We start from the raw sequence: 26,045 nt of genomic DNA, 5'->3' as shown, positions 1-26,045 counted from the left end.
TGTCGAAAGCCAAACTGGTGTCTTCAAATAGTGCTGTTCTCTAATTTTCTCCCATATTAACAATAAAGCATTTCTTATATAATGTCTTTGAAAGTAACCATGTATCCCACACCATAAAAAGGCATGCCAACACAGTTGCAAATCATGCCACTCCAAAGTCAATAATCTTGTGTTCCTCAATACAATCCATTCTTTCGTCCATATTAACACCATAGCCTGGTAGTATAATTCCAAATTAGGTAATCCAAACCCTCCTCTAGTTCTTGTGTACTGTAACATTTTTAAAGTAATTCTTGCTTTTTTCCCTTGCCAAATATACTTTAGTATTATTTTATTAAGATATTCAAATAATTTTTTCCCCAATTTTATTGGCATCACGTTGTTGTCACAAGACATATAGCAACTTTTTCCCCTTCACTAAACTGGGGGTAGGAATGGATTGCGCATAACACACCTGACCTGCAGGCCACCCCAGCATTTGACAGGAAAAGAATTTACTTTCCATTTCCATTCATTTCACACACACGGTTTATACCAGGGGTGGGCAAAGTTTGGGGGCCGCATTGACTTTTAAAATTTGACAGACGGGCCGGGTCAGCACAAGATACGATACATATAAAAACTGCATTTGTTAACGGTACATATCAAACATAAACAGAAAAAAGCATTAAAGTATTAACATATTTTAATGAGAACAGTGTTGTTGATCACTCATTTTTGCCAGTTCATTGAAGTCTGGTGGTAATTCTGTTGTGGCAATTCTCAGAACAGATCTGAGGTGTTCATCACTCATCTGGGATCTGTGGGGTGCTTTGTTGGTGTTCATCACACTAAAAGTCTGTTCACACACATATGTAGAGCCAAACAACACCAGCATCCTCTGTGCTATCTTCTGGATGTTTGTAAATTTGGCTGCACTTAATGAAGCATAAAACTCATCCAGTTTCAGGGAGTTGAACTTCTCCTTTAACACCATGTCACATTGGAGATCAATCAGTTCCAACTGCAACTCCTGTGGCAACCGCTTTCCGGGTCTTGTGAGAAGGGACATGACACCAGATGAAGTGCCCAGTCAATTTTTCCAAAATCACAAAACCGACGGCAGAATTCTTCATGCAGGTCATCCAGTGATTTCCTATATTTTTTCACATGTTGCGGGGCCTCTTTTAACGTAGCCAGTGTGGGGAAATGAGCAAATGACTTGTCTGACATTTGCTTTGAAAATAAAACTAGCCTGGTTTTGAAGGCTCTGATGTTTGCTTGCATTTCATGCACAAACTGGTTTTTCCCTTGTAGCTTCACATTCAGCTCGTTCATGTGTGTCAGTATGTCCACAGTAAAAGCTAAATCACAAAGCCAATCTGTGTCATTCAGCTCAGGAAAATTGTCAGTGTTCTCAAGTAGCTCCAAAAATGAAATAATCTCCTGTTTGAGCTCCCACACACGTTGACATACTTTTCCCAAACTTAACCAGCGGACATTAGAATGGTAAAGCAAGTCCCTGTGATCAGTGTCAGTTTCTTCAAGAAAATGAATAAACTGACGATGATGAAGTCCCCTCGCTCGAATAAAGTTAATGAGTTTCACAACTGGCTTCACTACGTGGTCAAGCTGCAACACGGATTTACACAGTGCTTCCTGGTGAATTTTGCAGTGTAGGAAAATTACCTCCCTGCTCAGGGTTGTCCTCTTTCACCCTGTCCTGGATTCTTTTGAGCATCCTGACATTTTTTCCTGTCAGATTTGGTGATCCATCTGTGGTAACGTTGACGAGCGTACTCCAAGGTAACTTGTGCCTCTGTATGACTGCTGACATGCTGTTAAATAAATCGACTCCCCGTGTTTTTCCTTTCAGGGATTCCATAGCCAAAAACTCCTCCGTTATCTCGAAATTTTCATTAATCCCTCTGATAAAAATTAAAAGCTGAGCGGTGTCCTTTATGTCATTGCTTTCGTCCAGTGCCAAAGAATATAATGTAAATGACTCCGCTTTTTTGTTTAGCTTGCTAGTTAAGTGTTCGTCAATTACTTCAACACGGCGAGTCACTGACCTGCGTGATAAGCTAATTTTTTCAAATTTGTTCTTGCTCTCGGGACATAAAATATTTGCTGTCTCTACCATGCGCTCTTTAAGAAATTCCCCTTCGTAAAATAAAGCAAGTTAGAAAGGGAAAATATGTGATTGTAAGGAAATGTGTTAATGTTGTAAAACTTTCAAATAATTTTTAGAAATTTTTAGAAAAAAGGTTTTATGTTTATCTTGTATGTTTTGTATGCTTTTAAAAATTAATAAAATTTGTTTAAAAAAAAAAAAAAGAAATTCCCCTTCGGAGAAAGGCTTGCTGGCTTTTGCTAGTTTGAATGCCAGTAAATAACTTGTCTTCGTGCTTGCTTCTTGGATGGAAGTTGCTCGGTTAAAGGTGTTTTGCTGAGCCTGCAAGATAGCTACCAACCTATGAGAGGTCGCCGTACGTTCTTGCGTTGAAAGGTTGCTGGCGTAATTAGCATGCTTGGTGGAAAAGTGATGGCTGATGTTGTATTCTTTTAAAACTGCAATGGTTTCTTGGCAAATAAGACATACAGCCTTTGACCGGACTTCAGTAAAAAAGTATTTAGGCGTCCATTCTTTATTAAACACCCAGCACTCACTGTCGACTTTTCTTTTCTTTGACATTGCTACAGATGGGTTCTGATCTGACCAGTAGAAGAAGAGCAATAATTGAAAATGGCTCGGGCTCCGCAAAATCAAGTCACTGCGCCTAATGTGCAGACATGATATTCTTCCAATTAAAATCAGAATTCTGTTTTTTTGGGGAATCGCCCACCCCACCCTTCCCCCCCCTTCTTCTCCTCCTTCCCCTCCCCTCGGAGGCCCCCTGAGTCAGGAGTTGCTACCACCGGCGCGGCTCCACGCGGCTCCAGTCCCGCGTTGCCTCGGGAAGGGAAAGGCAAAAAGGAAGAGCCGCGGCGGCGCTTTGCAACGGCAGCAGCGGCACCGGAGGCTCAGGCTCAGTGGCTCCTGGTTTTGCCTTTCCCTTCCCAAGGCAACGCGGGACTGGAGCCGCACAGAGCTGCGCCGGTGGTAGCAACTCCTGACAGCCCCAGCTGGACACCTGAGTGGAGTCTGGGCGGAACTGCCTGTTGCTGCTGTGGGCATCTGGCTGCCCAAGTAAAGAACCGCACCAGCTCAGGGCAACTGTGAGGAGCAAGAGGGGAAGCCAAGGTGCTCATTTCATAGAAGTCAACTTCACTCTCTTTTGCTCCAGTTAGGTGCTCCCAGCATGCACAAGGAGCATGAAGGGAGGGAACAAGGGCCCTCCACGGTCCCCTCCCAGGTGACAGCCAGGGCTTTGGCACCTACTTTTTTCCTGAGAGGTGTGGTGTCTGCCTCCCTTCATACTCCTTGTGGAGGGACACACATGCCCCGTCACCCCTGCCGCCACTATGTTTGCTCGGCTTCTTCCATGGGGGCACTCTTAAAGTCAACCAATAAGTGGTCCCGGCACATCCGCCCACCTGCCCGGCACCCGCCCTCCCGGAGCACGCTTTCTTCCTTCTCCTGGAGAACGTGCCTCTTCCAGCCCGGCTAGCCAGCAGGTGACCACATGTCCTGGGGCTTGTCGCGAGATGCCTGCAGCATGCTCTGTTCTATGTGTCAGGCCCAGCAAGTCTGAGCAGCCGGTGCATACAACAGGGTGGTGCCAGACCATTGGAGAAGCGGAGCAAAGCCGGAGATTAGTAGCTGCCTCTTTCGGGGCAGAAAGCTTCCCCCAACCAGCCGCCTGGTCTCCTCCTCCTCGGCCATACAGAACAAACAGACAGAGAAGGACAAGTGCAGCTGGCCAGTTGGGGGAGGCTTCTGTGCTGCACCCCCCCGCGGGGGGGGGGGGGGGGGGGGGGGGGGGGGGGGGGGGGGGGGGGGGGGGGGGGGGGGGGGGGGGGGGGGCAAAGGCGGGTAATGCTCCCTGGCTCCCTGCTCTTCTCCAACATCCAGCGCCGCCCTACTCTGTGCACCGGCTGCTCGGACTTGCTGGGCCTGACACAGAACAGGGTGGTGCCAGATGTTGGAGAAGCAGAGTGGAGCCAGAGATCATTAGCCGCCTCTTTTGTAGCACAAGAAGAACAGGGTGGTGCTGGACCGAAAAGCGCTGCCAGGAGGGGGCCATGCGGTGCAGGGCAACATGCCACACCCAGCCCTGGTGAGGGAAAGCAGTGGGCGTTCCCGGGCAGCGGCCTCGGCCCTGCCACCAGGGAAGCGACTGCCCAGCTCCGGAGCTGATCCACACCTGACCGGCTGGAAAGGAAGGGTGTGTAGCATTGGTGTTGTGTGTGTGATTTTTTGGTGTGTGGCGCGTGGTCTCTTTTGGCCCGCCCCGATTTTTTTTCCAGAGGGGAATATTTTTTTTCCAGAAGCAGGCCGGATTGAAAAAACCAACAGGCCGGATGTGGCCCGCGGGCCGTAGTTCGCCCACCCCTGGTTTATACATACCAGAAATAAATAATACTGGTAAACTTGAAAGTTATAATAAGCAACACTTGTTTTTAAATGCATATAACCATGATTCAATAGTCAGAAATGCTTTTTTTTTTTACAAGTTGACCTTTGTTGTTGAGCTCAGGTCTCAGCAAAATAATGTAACATTTGGGGGGAAAGATACATCCCAATAACCCAGCACTAGAAGCTAAGATGGAGAAGATCTCCACAGCTACCATATACTTTCCTTTGGTGCTCAAATAGGTGGGAACAAAAGACAACCAAACACTACAAAACATCAACATGCTAAAAGTGATGAACTTGGCTTCATTGAATGTATCTGGCAGGTTCCTAGCTAGGAAAGCCACCATGAAGCTGACTAAAGACAGAAACCCCATATAGGCCAAGACAAGATAAAACATCACAACAGACCCTTCATTACATTCTGCTATGATCTCTTCAGTCATGGATTGCATGTTAAGTTCTGGAAAGGGGGGAGAAGTGATCATCCATGCCAAAGAAATACCTGCTTGAATGAAGGAGCAGAAAATAACAATTAAGATGGAGAGTTTTTTCCCCAACCATTTTCTCATGCCGGAACCTGGTTTGGTGGCCATGAATGCAGCAATGACCATGATGGTTTTGGCCAACACAGAAGAAACGGCTACAGAGAAGATAAAGCCAAAGACTGATTGTCGGAGGAAGCAAATCAGTTGGAGAGGTTTTCCAAGGAAGAGAAGAGAACAAAGGAAGCAAAGGAGAAGGGAGATGAGAAGAGTGTAGGTGATGTCCTTGTTGTTAGCTTTAACAATAGGGGTATCCTTATTCTTGATAAATATTCCAAGTATGAGCATGGTAATAATTGAAAATAATACAGCAATCAGAGTTAAACTAATTCCTAAAGGTTCTTCATAAGTTAGGAAAGTTATGATTTTTGGGATGCATCGAACTTTGTCCTTACTTGGATATTGATCCTCTAGACATTCAGAACAGGTAATCATATCTGTAAGTAAGAGAGAAAGAATTGAATTTAATTCTCCTGATTGCTGTAGCACCAAGTGAAATATATAATTATATTACATCAGAACAGTGCTTTTTCTACCTTGCCCACTTTAAGAAGTATGGACCTTAATTCTCAGAATTATGGATTAGGAATTTTGGGACTAAAGGTCCAAAGGTGCTAAGCTTGAAAAACACTGGATTAGATCATTAGATGAGAACCAAAATTGACTTATTGAAGTGGGAATCTTCTCTGTTAGTAATAATTTTCGTCAAACAGCACCACACTTAAAATATGCCAGAAGCTTCATAAAGACCTATTCCTTCAAGTTTTCTGTGTCCACCATTAGGAATTGATGTATATGAGCAATAGTGTCCACCAGTCTGCAGTATTGTCTGAGATGCTACACATCCTCTTCATGATCTGATATATGGATAGATAGATAGATAGATAGATAGATAGATAGATAGATAGATAGATAGATAGATAGATAGATGTAGATATAAATGTAGATGTTTTATTTATTTAGCATATGGCAAATATGTGGACTTATAATGGTTCAAATGTTAATGTCCAGGCCACCCACCCATTCAAAGATAGGGTGGTCTATGTTGAAAAAAATCAGACATTGGGCCAGTGTATGCTCCTGATGGACATTTGGACACAATGTGATGGATATTTTGTTGAGGAGCACCACAGCCACACTGAGGGGTAAAGACAAGAACCCACCTAAACAATGAGACCTGGCAGACACTATATTGGGTACGGATCCTTTTCAGAGTTGACCAATGCTGGCACCTTTTGTGTAGGGTCATCAATGTAACTGCCTGTATCTGAGTGTTCAGCAACCCTTTTGTCTTTCCACTGCGTGTTGATGTCAAAATTGTTAGTCAGCTGTTGAATGAGTTAAATCCTGGATTTAACGTTGCCAATTGTACGTAGATGTAGATGTAGATGATGTAGATATAGGTGTATGTAGATGTAGATGTATGGATATATGTCTGTGTAATCTCCCCTCCCCTCCCCTCTCCTTACCTCCTCACCTCACCTCACCTCACCTTATCTTACCTTTGTTCCAAACAGTTAATTTGATGGGCACAACTGTTTGAAACTCTCCTAATTTTAACTGTGAGATGAAGTCCTACGCATTTTTACCTAATGTATATGTTGCATAAATTTTCCTTTTTTCTTTGGACATCAATATATAAGGAGACAAAAACCATATAAAGAATCTTTGCAGAAATTGGATTTGGCTAGTCTAGAGAAAAGGACTAGGGGTGATAGCAGTGTTCCGGTATATGAGGGGCTGCCACAGTTGAACAGCTGGCCTTCAGGAGTTGTAGGTGCTTCATCACTGGGGGGTTTTAAGAAGAGATTGGACAATAATATAATCAGGGAGTTGAATTATAAGACCTCCAAGAGCCCTTCCAGCTGTATTTTGGTTCTGATGGACTATATCTATTTTATTTTATTTGGTTTTTTTTTTAAATCAAATTTATAAAGCTATTCATCTCACCAAAGTGACTCTTTGCAGTAGTCAATAATGAGACAAAATAACAATCTAGTACAAGGATCCCTAATCTGTGGACTGTGTGGGGTTTGCAACTGGGCTGCAGAAACTGCCAGTGAGTACATACACAGGCACATCCTCACTTGTGTGAGCAGCAGGTGAGTGCGTGTCTACTCCATTTAAGTGAGTGGCAGGTGTGTCTAAATGGCACTCATGCAAATGGAGCTGCACATGTGCATGCTTGCCAGCCACTCACACAAAACCATCCCCTCTCCCCTCATCCCACTGGTCCGCAAAGCCAGAAATGTTAGGGAATTCTGACCTAATAACTACAACTATAAAATGTAAAAATCTATATTAGTGCAGATCATTAAAAAACAAAAAAGAAAGATTCAAACCCCAGAAAACAAGAGGAATAAAATTGGCCATCTCAACAAAATTGGCCTTCTCAACAAGAACCCATCTCAATAAGTGTCTGGTAGGTCAGAGCCCCAGGCTTGGATCAATAAAACAACCAAGTCTTGAGGTCCTTTCAGGGTGTCAAAAGGAGCAATCTATCATTTTACTGCCCTTAGCATTATGAAATAGGCCTTAATAGAAGCTCTAAGCCATTTTTGGTCCAGTTCATCCCTTGTTGAGCACAAGGTATCCTTTAGATGTCTCTGTTCTGACCTAGGCTTCCCCCAAAAGCACTAAGCAGAATTTTTGTCCCAGTAAAGCCCCTTTTATTAAATGAAGGTGAATTTCTTGCATTCACATTCAGCCAAAGGCCTGGCAAACAGTCTTTCAAGGGACTAATTAGGAGCACAGACCTTATCTAGCATGGAGAGCTGCCAAATAAATATTTTCAAATGCAGTGCTGACAAGAAAGGACTCAACATGGAGTCTCTGAGATGCACAGACAGATCTTCACATTGCTGCAATGAATGAATTATTTCCTGCAAAAGCCCCCTCCCCTTTTGCTCCTCTTTTAATCTCTATGGGAGGGACCATTCACCGTCTACCTGTGGCTTTACTCCCACATTGACTCTTAGTTCGTAATTGTTCTTTCCTTTTGGCAGCTCTGCGCATGTGCAGATTGGAAACTGGGTCCAGCTGCTCCCCCGCCTCACTGCTGTCTGACTCTGAAGGCAGCTGACAACTGCCAGACTGCCCTGGCCCCATCTCTGCCTCTGATGCAGAGCCCTCATCTGAGCCTTCCTCAGCCTCCAGGACTGGCCCTCCAGGACTGGCCCAATCTCTTCACTGTCTGACTCTGCTGCCAGTTTCGCTAGCCGGTGGCAGGCCACAACAGTCTCCTCTATCATTTCATTTTATTCAGCTATTCTATAAACCAGGTGAAGTGTAGATCCCCTAGAGGACAAAGCTGACATGAGCCAGAATATCTAAGATTCTTTTTCCTCATTGCAGTAATTCTTTGAAACCTATGCATTGTGGCATCACCCAATTTTGTGTATACCACCTTGTGAAATCTTCCAGTATCAGAATTGGTCTTCGTATCAAAGAAGGAAGACAACATGTACAAATAAAAACAATGGAATCACTGCTCAATTTTACCATGGAAAAAGGTCATCTACCAACAGAAAAGAGAGTGGAGTACAGAAGCATATAGTAAACCAGAGAAAAATTTACCTGACATGTTTGACATTTTCCCATCAGAACATGGATCACAATCATAGCAGCAAAATTTCTGCCCTTCTTTCTTTTTCTTTTGATAGCCAGCAGGACAGGGGTTATTACACACAGAACAGGGCAAGACCTGTTGATAAACCAGGATGTAAACCAGGATTGGTGGATTTAACAACAACAACAAAAATCAGCACTATAAGTGTGCTTTTGAGAACCAGGTCAAGGAATTAAAGTTTTTAATTTTCCTCATCCTCTTTTTGTTGATAAAGTTTTGGGTTTTCAGTTATTCCTGAGTTTTATTTCACTGATAGCAAAATTTCCCATCTCCCTCATGAAAAAAAAAAACTACTGTAAATTTGTCCCACATAGCTGGAAAAAACAACAGCCATAGATGGAGTAGTTAACAGATAATCAGAGTTGGAAGGGACCTTGTAGGTCATCTAGTCCAACCCCCTGCCCAAGCAGGAGAACCTACACCATTTCTGACAAATGGCAGTCCAATCTCTTCTTTAAGTCTCAAGTGATGGCACTCCCACAACTTCCGAGGGCAAGCTGTTCCATTGGTTGATTGTTCTCACTGTCAGAAAGTTTCTCCTTATTTCCAGGTTAAATCTCTCCTTGTTCAGTTTCCATCCATTATTCCTTGTCTGGCCTATAGGCGCTTTAGAAAATAGCTTGACCCCTTCCTCCCTGTGGCAGCCCCTCAAATATTAGAAGACCGCTATCATGTCTCCTCTGGTCCTTCTCTTTACTAGACTAGCCAAGCCCAATTCCTGCAACTGTTCATGCTGGTTTCTTCTTGGAGTAAAAGATAAAGGTAAAAATGCATGCTAGACATTTCCAACTCTAGGGAGCGGTGCTCATCTCCATTTCAAAGCTGAAGAGCCAGCACTGTCCGAAGATGTCTCCATGGTCATGTGGCCAGCATGACTAAATGCCAAAGGTACATGAAGTGCTGTTACCTTTTCACCAAAGGTGCTCTCTATTTTTCTACTTGCATTTTTACATGCTTTTGAACTGCTAGGTTGGCAGAAGCTGGAATGAGTAAAAGGAGCTCACTCCATTACGTGGCGCTAGGGATTCAAACTGCTGAACTGAATGAACTGCTAACCTTCTGATCAAAAAGCTCAGCATCTTAGCCACTGAGCTACCAGGTCGTCTATCACTGAAGAACAAGCAGCTAATTTTAACTAATTATAGAAGGCTATGAAAATTGGCTGTACAATCAAACTCATCTCTGGTGTCCAAATCTTTCACCCAGAATAATGCAATAACTCAAACATAACAAAATAACTTAAAATCTCTACCTGCTTAAAATATTTGTGCCACACAATTAAATCTTCATGAATCACAAATTCACTTCCTTCAAGAGCTGTGGGATCCATCTTTCCAATTTTCACCTTTTGGTAGGAGTTGTTTGGAAACATGACCACATTTGTAATATCAAATCCATAAAACACTTCTCCCTGATTGTTGATGGATATAGTTTCTCCACATGAATTATTAAATGAAAGGCCTTGAAGAAACCAATGAAGCTGAATAAAAACGAGAGGGAACTAATAATGGGGGGGGGGAAATATTGTGGGTTACATCAAGACTTTCTGAAATTTATTTTGGTAGAAAAGAAACTGAGATTACTTTAGTCGCACTGTTATCTGTCAATCAAATTTAAGTACATCTCTAATGGCAGAAAGTGAAGAAGAACTAAAGAGCCTCCTGATGCAGGTGAAGGAGGAGAGTGCAAAAGTTTGCTTGAAGCTCAACATTAAGAAAACTAAGATCATGGTATCCAGCCCTCTCAATTCCTGGAAAATACTGTAGATGGGGAAGAAATGGAGGTAGTGACAGATCTTATTTTCCTGGGCTCCAAGATCACAGCAGATGGGGACTGCAGCCAAGAAATTAAAAGAGGTTTGCTCCTGGGGAGGAAAGCTATGGCAAATCTAGATAGCATACTAAAAAGTAGAGACATCACCCTACAAACAAAAGTGCATATAGTCAAGGCTATGGCTTTCCCAGTTGCAATGTATGGCTCTGAAAGTTGAACCATATGGAAGGCTGAGCACCTGAGGCCTTTGAACTATGGTGCTGGAGAAGACTCCTGTGAGTCCCTTGGACTGCAAGGCAATCAAACCAGTCATTCCTAGAGGAGATCAACCCTGACTGCTCTTTAGAAGGCCAGATCCTGAAGATGGTTAAACAATGAGAAGGCAGGACTAACTGGAGAAGAGTCTAATGCTGGGAATGATTGAGGGCAAAAGAAGAAGGGGAAGACAGAGAATGAGGTGGCTGGATGGAGTCACTGAAGCATCGTGAGCTTAAATGGGGGATGGTAATGGACAAGAAGGACTGGAGGAACGGTGTTCATGGAGTCGTGATGGGTCGGACATGACTTCGTGACTAACAACAAATCATTAGATTATGACAACTTGCTCTAGTCACAATTATGGTCTTCCACAAGTGAGATAAAAATGTGACACATGTTAGCATATTCATGATTTGACTTATGAGACCTGATTGACAACATGATTATGATGTCTCACCTTAGCTGTCCTTTCTTTGGGATAAATACACTGTTAATTTAACAAAATAAGATTCATACTCCATCTTGTCATTTCTCTTTGCACTTTTTCCAGTGTCTCAGCATTTACCTGATACCGTGGTGTCCAGCCCTGGGCACATTGCAAGTTTGAAAGGAAGCACCCATTCTCATTGACCCATCTTTCTTCTCTTTCCAGAGTTGGTTTTCACCAGATATGTGTCAATATGACATTTCCAAAGAAGTAATCTTTGAGAATTAAATTGCCTCGGAGTCTTGCTTGCAATGGATTTATTACTTGGATTACCCCTTTGGATTACCTGGGATATTATGTCTCCACGACTGGAGTAGAGATAGATCCCACCAAGATTCAGGCAGTCCTGGGGTGGCAGGTGCCCAAAACACGCAGACAGCTGCAGAGTTTCCTAGACTTTGCTAATTTCTACCAGCAATTTATCCATGAACAAGCAGGTTGGATGAACCCCCTGGCTAAGTTAATGGCAAAGCCACCCGGGTGAATGAGGGAATAAATTGCTAGTAGAAATTAGTGAAGTCTAGGAAACTCTGGAGATGCATTCATGTTTTTGGCGCCTGCCACCACAGGACTGCCTGAAATTTGGTAGGATCCATCTCTACTCCGGTACTGGAGACATGATGTCCCAATTAATCCAACTAGGTTTGTTGGAAGTCACACTTCGACAATTTTACATAGAAGTTTGCGGCTAACAGCTTCTGCAAGACCTGCCAGACTAGTTGTGTGTGCCATGGTTTCAGTATAGATGAGGATATTGTCAACGTACATGAACACACTTGTGACACCCATGTTGCTTCAGATCATCCCCTTTAACAGCCCTTCTTAACCTTCTTCTGAAAAAATATGGTTGGCATCTAGAATCCATCCTGTAATTCATCCCATCCAGTATTTGGAAGGTCAACCCCAGATTGGTGACCATGAGGCACACACTGAAGATATTCCAGGTGGGTTGACTTAAATACACTTGTGTCAAAGTCACCCAATACTAAAGACCTTCAACCAGTACTGCTCATTAATTAGAGAAAATGGAAGAAGTCAGTATACCCTTCATGGTACCAATCTACTCTTTGGAATGATTGTATTTGATTACCAAGTTATTACCTTCCAGATGCCTTGATTTTGAAGTCCATCCCTTCCAATTTCTGTTATTCTTTTGTGTTTAGACTTAAGTACATTCATCTCATGAACAGCATGCGCTACAGCATAGACTGCATTGTAGATACTGTAACTGTGACCAGTCATTTCTTTTTTTTTTAAACAAATTTTATTAATTTTTTAAAGACAAACAAAACATAAGAAATAAAAGCATAAAACCTCCTTTCTAAAAGTTACTTATAGGTTTTAACAAGGCAAATAAAACATTATTATATACAGCATAGTTCCACATTATCACATTTCCATTTAAGCACATATATATCTTTTCCAAATTTCTCATTATTTCTCCCTTCACTTTTATTCAATTATATTTCTTTCTATCAAGGTTTTATTAATTCTCAATCAAACATAAACACACAAAATACAAAACATAAAACAAGACACAGAAACATAAAACCTCCTTTCTGAAGGCTACTTGTAGATTTTGACAAAACAAATAAGACATTCTTTTGATACAACATAATTCCAAATTATCATTTGTACATATCTTTTCCAAATTTCTCATTGTTTCTCCCTTTAGTTTTATTCCTCCAAGGTTTTATTAATTCTCAATCAAACATAGCTAACCAAAACACAAAACATAAAACATAAAACTTCTTTTTGGAAAGTGGCTTAGCCCCGGGTTACATCTTTTTTGACAGACCTAAATCAAGTTCGTGCTGACCTTATATACCATTCTTATCTTATTTACCATTCTATATTTTCTATATAGCTTCTCCCTTCTTTTCACTCTCTTAATTATATTTTGTTTATTTCATCTTATTTTAAAATCATTATACCTGTATCTTTTGTCCGTTCTTTTCCAATTATCTATTTATCTCTTCTCTTAAACAGAAAATTTCCCCTGTAATCACTTTTAAAGTGTGATGCCTTTCTATCTTTCCCCTAAATTGACACTTAAAATAATACATAATTTTCATTCTGATTCTGCTTAGTACATTCTACATGTTGCATTTTAAAATAAAAGAATAATAAATTTATAATATAGTTAAATATTTAATTTCCATTCTTATTCTAATTCTAATTCTGCTTAATACATTATTTTAAAATAAGAAAATGAAATAGTAAATTTATAATAACATTAAGACAATAACAAATTAAACTATAACTAAACATTAATCATTTTACACATTCTCTTTAATATTTTATTGAATATTGAAATCTATCATTATTAAACATTTTAATATTTTATTAAATCTTATAATATTCCAATACACTATTTCAAGTGCAAATACTACAATACTATCTTATGTACTCTTGCAGAATCTTTCTTTAATTATGCTTTACCCTTTATCTTTGAAAAAGATCTGCTTTTTGGCATCTTGTTTCAAGCCTTTGTGACTTTTTTTCCCTTTTCCCCTCCCTTTCTTCTCCTGTCTGGCCTTTTTGCCTCCCCCCCCAACCTCTGTCTTTTTAACTTCCCCTCTCTGTTGTATTTCTCTTTTCTGTTGCTTTCTAACATTGTACCTTTTTTTCACCTTATTTTTCTCTTTCTTGGTTGTTTTGTTAAATCTTAAATTCTCAATTTTCCTTCCCCTCTTCCTATTTTCTTTCTTAGTTGAACTTTTTTGTCCATTAAAGATGGCTTCTTCTTCTTCTTCTTCTTCTTCTTCTTCTTCTTCTTCTTCTTCTTCTTCTTCTTCTTCTTCTTCTTCTTCTTCTTCTTCTTCTTCTTCTTCTTCTTCTTCTTCTTCTTCTTCTTCTTCTTCTTCTTCTTCTTCTTCTTCTTCTCCTTCTTCCCCATGTAGTTGCTGATAAGTAGAAATCGCCATTTCTAAAAAGTGGAAGACAGCTCCCAAAGAATCCTTGCCTTCTTGTTCTCCTTCCTTTAATTTTTCATATTCCATTTTTAATTCATCCACAGATAGTGCCATTGTAAAGCTTTTTCTTCTTCTTCTTCTTTTTTAAGAACAACCCAAATGTTTTTAATCTTAAAGTAATTTCCAAGCGTTCCAAAGTTATCAAGCAATCCAAACAGACACAAAATATTTCCTCTTCTTCTCTTTGCACTTTCTCCTCCTGGGGCAAAATCCCAAAATATATTTTAAAGCCTTATTACAGTTAATTTCTGGTCTTGTAAACTTCAAGGCGTCTCCTCCAACAAATTCTTAAAGATTTTTTAGTCCTCTCCCTTCCCACTTATAACAAAGAGCTTATTTTTACCTTCTGTAAAGAAGCAGGTTTTTCAATGTCCGCTTGCTATCTCCGTAAGGAAGGGGAGTGAACTTTCCCTTCAGCACTTTGATCCGCCGCTTTGATAGCCTCTTTTGGAAACAAATGTATCAATCAAAGAGTCAGATTTCCAGGGTGTTTAAATGTATCTTAATGTCCCGGTTCAGCCAAAAAACTTTCTCTTTCTAATTCTTCCTCCTGCACAAATCTTGTCCAGTTGAAGATCTCTTTGTGGCTGCCATTACTGACAGCTGCTCCACCGCCTCAGGAAAAGGGAGTCTAGCCGGCTGGGGAAAGGGGTTGCGATGTCCCCAGACCCCTGCCCGGGTCTCCTCTATCTTCCGCTACCTCTCCGGGGTAGCGACAACCCCCAAATCCAATTGGATCGGGGGTACTTCAGCAGCGAGCACAGCAGGGACCTGCAGAATCACAGATTCCTGACGCCGCTGAAGCCTTGCAACCGGAAGTCATGACCAGTCATTTCAAATAAATGTCTAGGAAGATTTTTTAAATCTTCCTTCCCAGTACATGCTTCATCTCCTTCCACAGGTTTATTATTCTCTGAAAAGACACAGTCAAAGCCTTGCTCCCAGAACTCTTTCAACAAACTATCTTGTTGGGTCTGGAATGGTTTGAGAGACCAAAGGAATTTGTCAAAGCCTGGAAGTTCATTGGAGTGAATACCAAAGGAAATAGATCCATCGAACAATTGCAAATCAGAGGGTCGATGCAGACTAGATAACGTTAAATCAATTTGAGCTGTCAGAATCCAGACTTTCCCAAGGATCATGTATGTATATTTGAGGAAGAGAAACAGAAGCATTGCTGTGAAGCTTTTGCCATAGAAGATGAATGTATTGACTTTGGTATCCCTCATGTGAACATTTATCCTACCCACCATAGGATTTTGAAAGATAAAAAGAAAGGCTTGTTTGGGAAATCTCTCCGAAAAAGCAGAGCAGATCGTGTTCTCAGAAAGAAGTGGTTCCAGGGCTCGGAGGAAATTATCTCTACTGTCATCATCCAGAATTAAAAGACCAACCCAGGTCCATCCGAAATGCATCAGCAAACTGATTATTCCCATAATCTGAAGGTTTTAATTGGGAGCCATGCAGTAAAAGGAAGCAGCCATCTTTGTTCCATGCTTCTTGGGAGCAAATGAGCCATAGGCAAGCTACAATAAAATGTATAATTCATTCATTATGGTTGGAAAAACTCCATTCCCTTGAGAAATACATTTTCTTCAAAAACACACAGATACATACATTTTTTTCAAGCTCTTTTCTTCATAGGCTTCCATTTTCAATTGTAAACAAAACTATGCCTACTAGCATTGCTATGCACTGAATACCAAATAAATAGAACACTACCTTATTTGTTTATTTCTTAAATATATACCCTACCATTTTTTCAGGTCCCCAAGAACACACATAGAGCTCTCTAAGCCAGAGGTGTCAAACTCAAGGCCCAGGGGCCAGATCCAGCCCATAGCGTGCTTAGATCTGGCTCCTGGGACCACCCTGGAAACAATGAAGAACTGGCCCACAGTACCTTTACCAGTGAAAATGGAACTTAGAAGAGCTGCAGGCAGTCCTCACAAGCTCCACCATCATGGACAGAGGGTTGTAGGAGGCTGTTACAGCCAAAAACAGAGCTTGGGAGGGCTGCAAGCTCCATTTTTGCTGGTGCAGGGTGCAGGAGAAGGTCTCAGCTGAAAATGGAGCTCAGGAGTCTGTTTTCACTGGCAGAGTACTTGGGCCACCATAGGCACCCCTGACACAAGTGGTGTTGAGCTGGACATGCCCACCCTGGCCCCCAAGGTCAAAAACAATCCTGATATGGCCCTCCATGAAATTGAGCTTAACACCCCTGCTCTAAGCAATCCCATAGGTTTGGCTGAGAAAGGGTGATAGACACAATTAGCCATTAACTCCCACAGATGATGAAGTTACATCTAACCTCCTGAAGTTCTCATAATGTAGTAGCTTTTTAACATATTATTTTTAATATGTTGCATCATATGTCTTAATTCCAACTCCCAAATTTCATCAGTCCATTTTGATGCATAATTGAAGTAGAATCTAATCCCTATTTGGGAAACAGTTTCCCCTTCCTTTCAATTTTGCCATATGGACAAGTTTTCACACACATCAACACACACACACCCTTATATCTTTATCTTTATCTATATCTATCTATCTATCTATCTATCTATCTATCTATCTATCTATCTATCTATCTATCTATCTATCTATCTATCTATCTATCTTACCTGTGGGATTTTATAAAGGCTTATAATATTTGACATAAAGAATGATATATCAGCACCAAATCCACCAATTATGGCCACAACAAGATTCTCCTTGATACTACATTTATAGTTTACAACCAACTGACCAGATCGGAAGAGCAGGTCCAAAGTGGAACGATAAGTCAGCCGGGCATCAAAATAGTTGTCACAGATGAAAAATCCCAGGGTAACATTAGATAAGAGTCTTGGGTTTGAGTTGATCTGTTTCACAGCAAATGAGAAACTCAGGGAATGCTGGTACAATTTTAAAATGGATCTGAAAACATAAATTGAAATACAGAGGGATTTAGGGAAGAAGAGTATATTTTGTGGAGCAACAACAATAATATGAAACTTGGACATTTTTATAGGCATCAGATATAAAGACCAATGAAGCATTTAGTTTGTCTAAAACAGGGCTTGCTTGCATGAATTGTTAAATTCAATTGTATAATGCAACTAGATCATGATAAGTCACAGAATCAGACAGATGTCCAGAAGGTGCTTTTTCAAGAGGCACCTTTGAAGATGTTTTGCTTCTCATCCAAGAAGCTTCTTCAGTTCTGCTTCAAGGAAAATCAAATAAAGTCCAGTTGCCTCTTGAAAAAGCACTTTTAGGACAACTAGGTCCTGGATGACTGAGCAAACAGATGCTTAAACTGGATTTGCCATCCACATATCAATTCTTTCCAGGCACCTGGTAATAGGCAGATCTGTTCGGTGGCAATTAAAATTATTGTGGTAGAAAGGAAGTTGTTCTACTAAAGCTGACTTTTTTTTTTCAACTGACTGATGCTGATTTTTTTCAATGCTCATATTGTTCTAGTGGTTGCTCCAGTAGTTTTAGGAATGCACCCAAGACACCTATTATATTGGTACTACCTTTGCTATCTTTCATCACAGTCATTGTACTTCTCTTCGCACATCTTTGCATTTTGTTATCTTCTCTTCTGCTGTTTCCAAATGCTCCCACACCCACTACCCAAGCTTTTAGTCTTCTTTATTAATAATGGTTACATTTTGCATTATGTTGCATTATGTAGAAGGTGCTTGTCTATTTGAATTATAAAGTTCCCAAACACTTTAGCTTCTTTGATTTGTCTATTTTGTGATTCAAAAACTTCATGCTTTCCACACACACATACACACAAAAGACATTTATGGTCAATATTCCAATGATATTCCAAATATCACAATAATCATGATACAAGGTCTAGTTGAAATCTGACTGATTTTTTTTAAAGTAAATTCTTACACTATGTTATTTGTTCCTACTAAGACTTACTACTTTTTCCACCTTTTCCACAAGGAGCAGGGGGTGAACAGACCAATTGTATCGGCCAAAATAAATACTCCCAGTGCTATGTTTGCATACATAGTAGGCATTTGTGAGAAAGGGGGATGGGAACATTTTTTGGGGGGGCTGACATACTGGTCAGTTCACTCCCCCCTGCTGCTTCCATATATAGCTTTCATTATATTGGTTTACCATTCTTGCAATCTTTAAATGTAATTACTTACTGTAGTTCTCACCTTTGCAAGTGAAAGAAACTCACTTACTTTAGATTGACTATCTTCTTCTACTTAAGGAGAAATGGAAGATCTGAGATGATCCAGTGTAGATTTAGAATGTTTTGATTCTGTGATTTTGTGCTAATATTTATTGATTTATCAAATTTTGAAACAGCCCATCTTATTCATAGATAAAATAGATTTCCATTAAGAAAACTCAGAGCTGTAGACTACCTGGGAAGCCAAATATTACTCTAGATTAATGCAGTGGGATTTGAGTACAAGGAAGGAACTGGAGGTTCCATGGGGGAAACATAGAGAGTGACTGCTGAAAAGTCATTGCTTTGTGCTTGCAATATTGTCTGAAATGCATAAAGGTTTTTCAGTAATTTTATGCAGCCAGTTGATAAATGTTGAATTCATCAAATGGATGCATAATATATGTTGTGTCCCTGACTAGCTAAGTCTTCAACCTGGTCCGCATTTTGAGCGGGACCACCGACTGTTCCCATTGGTTGGTGCCTTTTGACAGCAGACTATATAAGGAGCTGTCAAACGGCATCAACCGGGGCTTTTGGGGCTCCGGCTCCAGCCAGCCGGCTGCCAGCCCAGCTGGGCAGCCACGTTAATCTGTTACTGCTTCAAATAAAGAAACGTTATTCTTCAGCTCCTGTGTCTGCCTGGTGTGTCCGTCCGACCAATACAACACTGGCGACGAGGATGGGATGTCAGAAGAGACACCCAGGCAAGAAGCTGAGCTAAGTCACTAAAGATAGAGCTGAAGCCACAGAAAGTCTGGAGCCGCAGACAGTCTCTGCGCACGCCAAATTTAAAGAGCCTCCTCAGCTGAGGAAAAAAAGTCTCCCTGAGCTGAGGAGAAAGTCTCCCTGAGCTGAGGAGAAAGTCACTGCCTGACAGGCCCTGTTGCGTGCGCCTTTTGAAGGCGCGAAGCTGAAAGTCTCCCTGACTGAAGAGAAAGGCACTCTAGCCTCCCGTGCGAAAGGCACCCCGTTGGCGCTACCAAGAGCGCAGAAGTCTGAAAGCCTCCCCAGCCGAGGAACAGACATCGCCATCAAGGCCCGTGAAGGCCGGCGAGACCCCCGTTGGCGCTATCAAGAGCGCAGAAGTCTGAAAGCCTCCCCAGCCGAGGAACAGACGTCGCTATCAAGGCCCGTGAAGGCCGGCGAGACCTTCCCCCGTTAGCAGGCATAGAGCCGCCTCCCGTGCCAAAGGCACCCCCGTTGGCGCTACAAGAGCGCAGAAGTCTACAGCCTCTAGCAGAGGTCCAGACGTCGCCTCAAGGCCGTGAAGGCTGGCGAGACTCCGCTTGTTTGAGACTTTTCTTCATTCTCTCACTTTTGTTAATTAAAATTCTCTCTGCACCCCCCTCCTTCCCAGTGACTCTGGGGGATGGATCCGGTATTTAGGGGGTGGTGGGTGTCAGGCGTTGAAAAAGGAGGTGCACACCCACCATTAGAGTCCTTCCATGCACCCACCTCCAGGGTCTTTCCCCACCTGGGCTTGTCTCCCTTGACAGTAGCACTACACTCCCCAGGGGGGGCGAAAGCTAGGTAGGTGGGAGGTTGGATGTTCTTGTCCCAGGGGGGCCAGGAGAATACAACTAGCCTCCAGCCTTAGGGTTCAGGCACCTCTGCCCTACCCCATGCAGGCAGTCACCAGACATGTTTATTCACCATCTTATCTGGTCCCCCTTCTCAGGCTCCTGCCTTGTGACAGGTGGGGTGCCATTTTTTGTAAGCCTAGTGGATAGGTGTGCAAAGCAGCTACTAGTTCAATTTCCTTGTTTATACCATTGTATTCCCAAAAGGCTGGGCAGCGCATGCCCTTAGCTAGGGGAAAGGGGTGTTGTGTCCCTGACTAGCTAAGTCTTCAACCTGGTCCGCATTTTGAGCGGGACCACCGACTGTTCCCATTGGTGGGTGCCGTTTGACAGCAGACTATATAAGGAGCTGTCAAACGGCATCAACAGGGCTTTGGGGCTCCGGCTCCAGCCAGCCGGCTGCCAGCCCAGCTGGGCAGCCACGTTAATCTGTTACTGCTTCAAATAAAGAAACGTTATTCTTCAGCTCCTGTGTCTGCCTGGTGTGTCCATCCGACCAATACAACAATATAAATATCCAGTTTTGATCACCATGATATAAAAAAGATGTTGAGACTTTAGAAAGAAAGCAGAGAATGGCAACAAATATGATTAGGGGGACTGGAGGCTAAAACACATGAAGAATGGTTGCCCGAATTGTGTATGTCTAGTTCAATAAAAAGAAAGATGGGGTGACATAAGAGCAGTCTTCCAATATTTGAGGGGCTGCCCCAGAGAGGAGGAGGTCAATTTTCCTTAAAGCATCTGAAGGCAGGATGAGAAACAATGGGTGGAAAGTAATCAAGGAGAGAAGCAACCTAGAACTAAGGAGAAAATTCCTGGCAGTTAGAACAAATAATCAGTGGAACAACTTGCCACCAGAAGTTGTAAATGCTCCAACACTGGAAGCTTTTAAGAAGATATTGTCTGAAATCATATAGGATCTCCTGCATGAGCAAGGGGTTGGATTAGAAGACAAAATTCCTTCCAACTGTGTTATTCTGTTATGTATTTGCTGATTTAGCAACCTTCCAGCCATTATCACTATGCAATGGCAAATAAAAGTCTAATGCCCTCAATCAAGTTAATTATAGACACTTAGACTCCCCCCCCCCTTATTTGTTTCTGGAGTCTCAAATGACATATGGGAAAGAAGAAAAAAGAATTTCTTACAGCAGTGGCATAGATGATTTCTGTGAAGGCTGCTCATCAAAGGGAAGTTCTTCAAATACAAATACAATCTGAGTGGTGATCCCACCAATGAGGAGGTTTCCTGGATTATATCAGTCATGAAGGATAGGAGAGGGACCAGTTTTGGGGCAAGTTATGGCATCAGTCCGGCACTTCATGTCAACCAGCAACCACAGTATGATCGGTACCCTCAGCATTTTCTCTAGCAGAAGATTATTTGTACCCAGTCACTGCATATTGTGAAGCTATTTTTCATTGGCTGCAAAATCAAGGACCACTTTCAACTAACACATGAAATTTTTGTCAGTTGTCTTGTCCAATCAACAAGGTAAGCAAAGAAAGCCTGACAGACAAGCACATTCCAGTAAATGGAAATCACTACCAGAATCCAAAGGCACAAAATCCTGCTTGCTTCTTTTCTCTCAACTGCAGGAGTGAAAGATTTTATAGCCTCTTCCAGATTGACTTATCAATTCTTTTTCAGTATTTCCTGGAAAGTTGTTGCATCAGTGTCATAAAGCATCAATGATAGTCATTTAGGTTAATTGCCAATACACATGCATCTCTGCAAAAGGAACCTCATGGGTTTGGCCATTATTTCACTTCCATATTACAGCTTTGTGTAACTATCTTCATAGTTGTTTTTTAAGAGATTCCACATAAAACATTTACACATGATTATTTCTGTAAATTTAATCATTTTCCATGACATTCTTCCTAAACCAAATATTCATGGCTGAAATCTCTACCTTTTCCAAATATATCTCTTTAGGAAACCATTGAGCACCATAAACCTTAAAAGAGCCTGTGAGAGTGATACTCCAGAAATTTTTCATTTTTTCAATAAATTATTTATAAAAAGTGCAAAATTAGTCCCTGAGCAACACATTGCTTCACTTGGCTTTTTTTCCCTTGAAAACCTATTTCAGCTTTTATTCAAGGGCTTGAAGGCATTTTCATGGTGCTCTCTCTTAATTTGAATTATATTAAGTCACACAGTTGGCCTTAAGTGAGCCTGAACTTTCATTTTCTTGATTCTAGTCTTGCATAATCCCATAGCTTCATGTCCTTCATGTACTAAAAAAGGAATAGCATTCATCCAATTCCTCTGTTCTCAATTAGGTGGTGATTTTGGAACATTCCTTGAAGGTCAACAATATTTTCTTTGGTAATAAATACTTTCTAGTTAACTTTCCTTCCATTTGATATGATAAATCTGGGGTTTTTAACATCTCTCATTAGATTTCAATACAATATATTAAGTCCTTGAATTAAACATATTGGACCCAAGAACCAAACCAAAGGTTTTGTTCCCAAACACTTTATTTGTAAAGGTCTACTACCTGACTCTGTTGTTACATCCTCAAACCCACACTCCTTTACCCTCAAACTATCCACTATTGACCTCACCAGTGGTGGGGTTCAATTTTTTTTACTACCAGTTCTGTGGACATGGCTTGGTGGGTGTGGCAGGGGAAGGATACTGTAAAATATCCAGTCAGAGGTGGTATTTGCTGGTTCTCCAAACTACTCAAAATTTCCACTACCGGTTCTCCAGAACTGGTCAGAACCTGCTGAATACCGCCACTGGACCTCACCCCATTCCTAAGAGGTCTGTAAGGGGCATGCATAAGTGCACAATCGTGCCTACTGTCCCTGTCCTATTGTCCCCATTTATTCGTACCTATTTCCTGTATTTACACTCATGTTTATTCTTATACCTATTATCTTGTAAGAGATTGAAAAATCAAATGAATAAAATAAATAAGGAAATAAATAAATAAAAGGTCAGCACTCCACATATTTTGGTGAAACCTTCCTTTCCATCATTCTACTATCCCTGTTCTTCATAAACTTGATCTGTTACTGAAAACAATTTTCAACATTCCTTGGATGTCTTTATTATTCAGAAATTTAACAGATTTAGCAGAGTTAGAAGAGACCTTGTAAGTCATGTTAGAAAGATGTATTGGAAGAGTCTTGTAACAATGTATGAAAAATCCTGACTCTCTGAGGAATTTTTGAAAAGTACTCCTGGCAACCATAGATAAAATAATACTGGAACAGATTAACACAGAAGGGACCTTGTAGGTCATCTTGTCCAACCTTCTGCCCAAGCAGGAGACTCTACACATTTCTGAGAAATGGCAGTCCAGCCTCTTCTTGAAAGCCTCCAGTGATGAAACTCCCACAGCTTCCGAAGGCAAGCTGTTCCATTGGTTGATTGTTCTCACTGTCAGAAAATTTCTCCTTATTTCTAGGTTGAATCTCAGTTTCCATTCATTATTCCTTGTCTGACCTTCAGGTGTCTTGGGAAATAGCTTGACCCCTTTCTGTCTATGGCAGCCCCTTAAATATTGGAACACTGCTATCATGTCTCCCCCTGGTCCTTCTCTTCACTTGACTAGCCATGCCCAGTTCCTGAAACCATTCATTATGTTTTAGCCTCCAGTCCCCTAATCACCCTGGTTGCTCTTCTCTGCACTTTTTCTAGAGTCTCAACATCTTTTTTATAGTGTGGTGACCAAAACTGGATGCGGTATTCCAGGTGTGATCTTACTAAGGCTTTATAGAGTGGTATTAGTACCTCTCTTGTAATTCTCTTCCAGAGAAATGTAACTGTCTTCCAGAGAAGCTATATTTCCATACTACTACGATTTTGATTCAGAGACACTATATATGAATGAGCAGTGTGGTGGCCTAGTGATAAAGTTTCCACAGTGGAAGGTCGAGAATTCAATCCTAGATAGTAGCAGATGTTTCTCCCTTAGTGCACAAAATAAAAATATCTTGTAAAACATTCCTATGCCTGTTTTCAAATTGCCATAAACAAGGGGGGGGGATCCAAAGGAGCAGTATGGAAGTTTAAAACTAGAAGTACATTCCACTCTTATCTTTAGAATATTGTAGCTAGGCTACTAGATCTTCTGCTCACGAAAATCCTTCATTGGAGGTCTTCCGGTTTGTCGGCTTCGCAGCGGCAGGGATTTGCGATCCTGCGTGATCCCTGCCGCGCTAGCCGCTGGTGCCTCAATCCACGGATCTGGAGGCTAAGGCTGCCACGAAGAGGCAGCCGAAGATAGGAGATATCCGGACAGGGGTTGGGGTTTTGCAGACCCCTTCCCCACCCGGCTTAACCCTCTTTTCTCAAGGCGGTGGAGCGGCGGTCAGCAATGGCCGCCACAAAGAAGCTGACAGCTGGACAAGATTGTGCTGGAGGAAGAAGGAGAAAGTTTTGAAGCGAAAGTTTTTGGCTGAACTGGGACTATAAGATACAAGTAATATCCTGAAAATCCTGATTTTTGAAAGATACTTTGTTTCCAGAAGAGATTTACAAGCGGCGAGTGAAAGTGTTTAAAGAGAAAGTTTACTCTCCTTCCACATGGATTTAACAAATGGATATTGAAAATTCTGCTATTTTACAGAAGGTAAAAATTTTAAGCTTTCTGTTATAAGTGGGAAGGGAGAGGACAAAAGGACAATTTTTATTAAGATTTTGTTGGAGGAGATGCCTGGAAGATTTGGAGATTGGAAGTTAATTGTAATAAGACTTTAAAATACAGATTGGGATTGTTTTTCCCCTTGCCACTTGATATTACCCCAGGAAGAAAAGGTGTGAAGAACTTTGTGCTCTGTTTGGATCGTTTGATGACTTTGGGATTTTGGGGAATTGTTTCAAGCTTTGAATTATCTTGGTTGTTTTAAGAAGAAGAAGAAGAGAAAAAAGAAGAAGAAAAGGTTTATAATGGCTTTATCTGTTGATGAACTGAGAGAGGAATATGGTAAAATAAAAAAAGAAGGTAAAGACGGTGTGAGAGAAATTTTTCGCTTTTTAGAAATGGCGCTTGCCACTTATCAACAAACACAACAATTAATGGAGGAGGAGGAGGAAGAAGAAGAAGAAGAAGAAGAAGAAGAAGAAGAAGAAGAAGAAGAAGAAGAAGAAGAAGAAGAAGAAGAAGAAGAAGAAGAAGAAGAAGAAGAAGAAGCCATCTTTAATGAGTCTACAAAGAAAGGAAGGAAAAAGAGAGGAAGGAAAAAGGACATAAGACTTAAAAAATCATCCAAGAAAGAGAATAATAAGATGCAAAATCAATACAATGTTAGAAAGCAAAAGAAAAGAGAAATACAACAGAGAGGGGAAGCGAAGGGGGGGTAAAAAGACTAGATGGGACAAGATAGGAAGGAAGAAGGGGGAAAAAAGCCACAAAGGTATAAAACAAGATGTGAAAAAGAAATCTTTTTTTAGGGATACTGGGTAATGCATAATTTTGTTTCAAAATATTTCTGCAAGGTACATAAGATAGTAATGTAGTATTTGTATTAGAAATAGAAAATTAGAATTTTATAAGTAAAGATTAAAACATTAAAGGTTTAATAATGATAGATTTTAAGATTTAATAAAATATTAAAAGGAATGTTTAAAATATTTAGTTTAAGTATAGAGTTTAATTGACTATTGTGTGGATGTTTGTATGAACTTATTATTATGGTATTTGTTTTTGCAATAGATAATTAGAGATTTAATGTTTAATTATATATTTAATTACTTTATGGATTTACTATTTTAGTAAGTAGAATGTACTAAGCAGAATTAGATAGGGAACTAGGTGTTACCTTAAATGTTAATTTAGGGGAGCGATGGAAAGGCATCATACTTCGATTAGTGATTTCAGGAGAAATCTTTTTTTCTAATATGAATGAGATAAATGGATAATTGGAAAAGAATGGACAAAAGATACAAATATAATGATTTAAATTAAGATGAAATAAATAAAATAGAATTAAGGAGAGTGGAAAGCGGGAGAAGTTATAATGAAGATATAGAAGGGTAAATAAGATAGGTAATGGCATATAAGTTGAACATGAATTTAATTGAAGTCCATACAAAGAGAGGTAATCCGGGGCCAAGCTACTTTTTAAAAAGAAGTTTTATGTT

The 26,045-nt window shown here is 40.9% G+C and overlaps 1 protein-coding gene across 1 annotated transcript; it reads right to left on the bottom strand.

Moving 5' to 3' along the window:
* Positions 1-4,563: 4,563 nt before the first annotated feature.
* LOC113427838 (vomeronasal type-2 receptor 26-like) lies at positions 4,564-15,624 on the bottom strand. The gene is made up of 5 exons (XM_087947388.1): positions 14,988-15,624; positions 12,288-12,430; positions 9,921-10,148; positions 8,617-8,743; positions 4,564-5,477 (listed from the first exon to the last, which is right to left on the bottom strand). Exons 1-5 carry the CDS (start codon positions 15,595-15,597, stop codon positions 4,564-4,566), a joined length of 2,022 nt encoding a protein of 673 aa, XP_087803514.1. The 5' UTR covers positions 15,598-15,624.
* Between the last annotated feature and the right edge of the window lie 10,421 nt (positions 15,625-26,045).

Source organism: Notechis scutatus, chromosome Z, assembly GCF_049901735.1.
Source record: "Notechis scutatus isolate UNSWTSFEM ecotype Mainland chromosome Z, rNotScu1.2, whole genome shotgun sequence".
Lineage (NCBI taxonomy): Eukaryota > Metazoa > Chordata > Lepidosauria > Squamata > Elapidae > Notechis > Notechis scutatus.
This window is presented reverse-complemented; position numbering and strand designations above follow the sequence as displayed.

Bases quoted from the DNA above. Each gene is read 5' to 3' on its own strand.
- LOC113427838 (XM_087947388.1), bottom strand. From the start codon at position 15,597: ATGGGAATAATCAGTTTGCTGATGCATTTCGGATGGACCTGGGTTGGT. The intron at 8,744-9,920 runs GTAGAGATTTTA...GTTTATCAACAG, and splicing joins GGCACAAATATTTTAAGCAG to GTCTTGCCCTGTTCTGTGTG. The intron at 5,478-8,616 runs GTAAATTTTTCT...TCTTACTTACAG, and splicing joins GAAAATGTCAAACATGTCAG to ATATGATTACCTGTTCTGAA.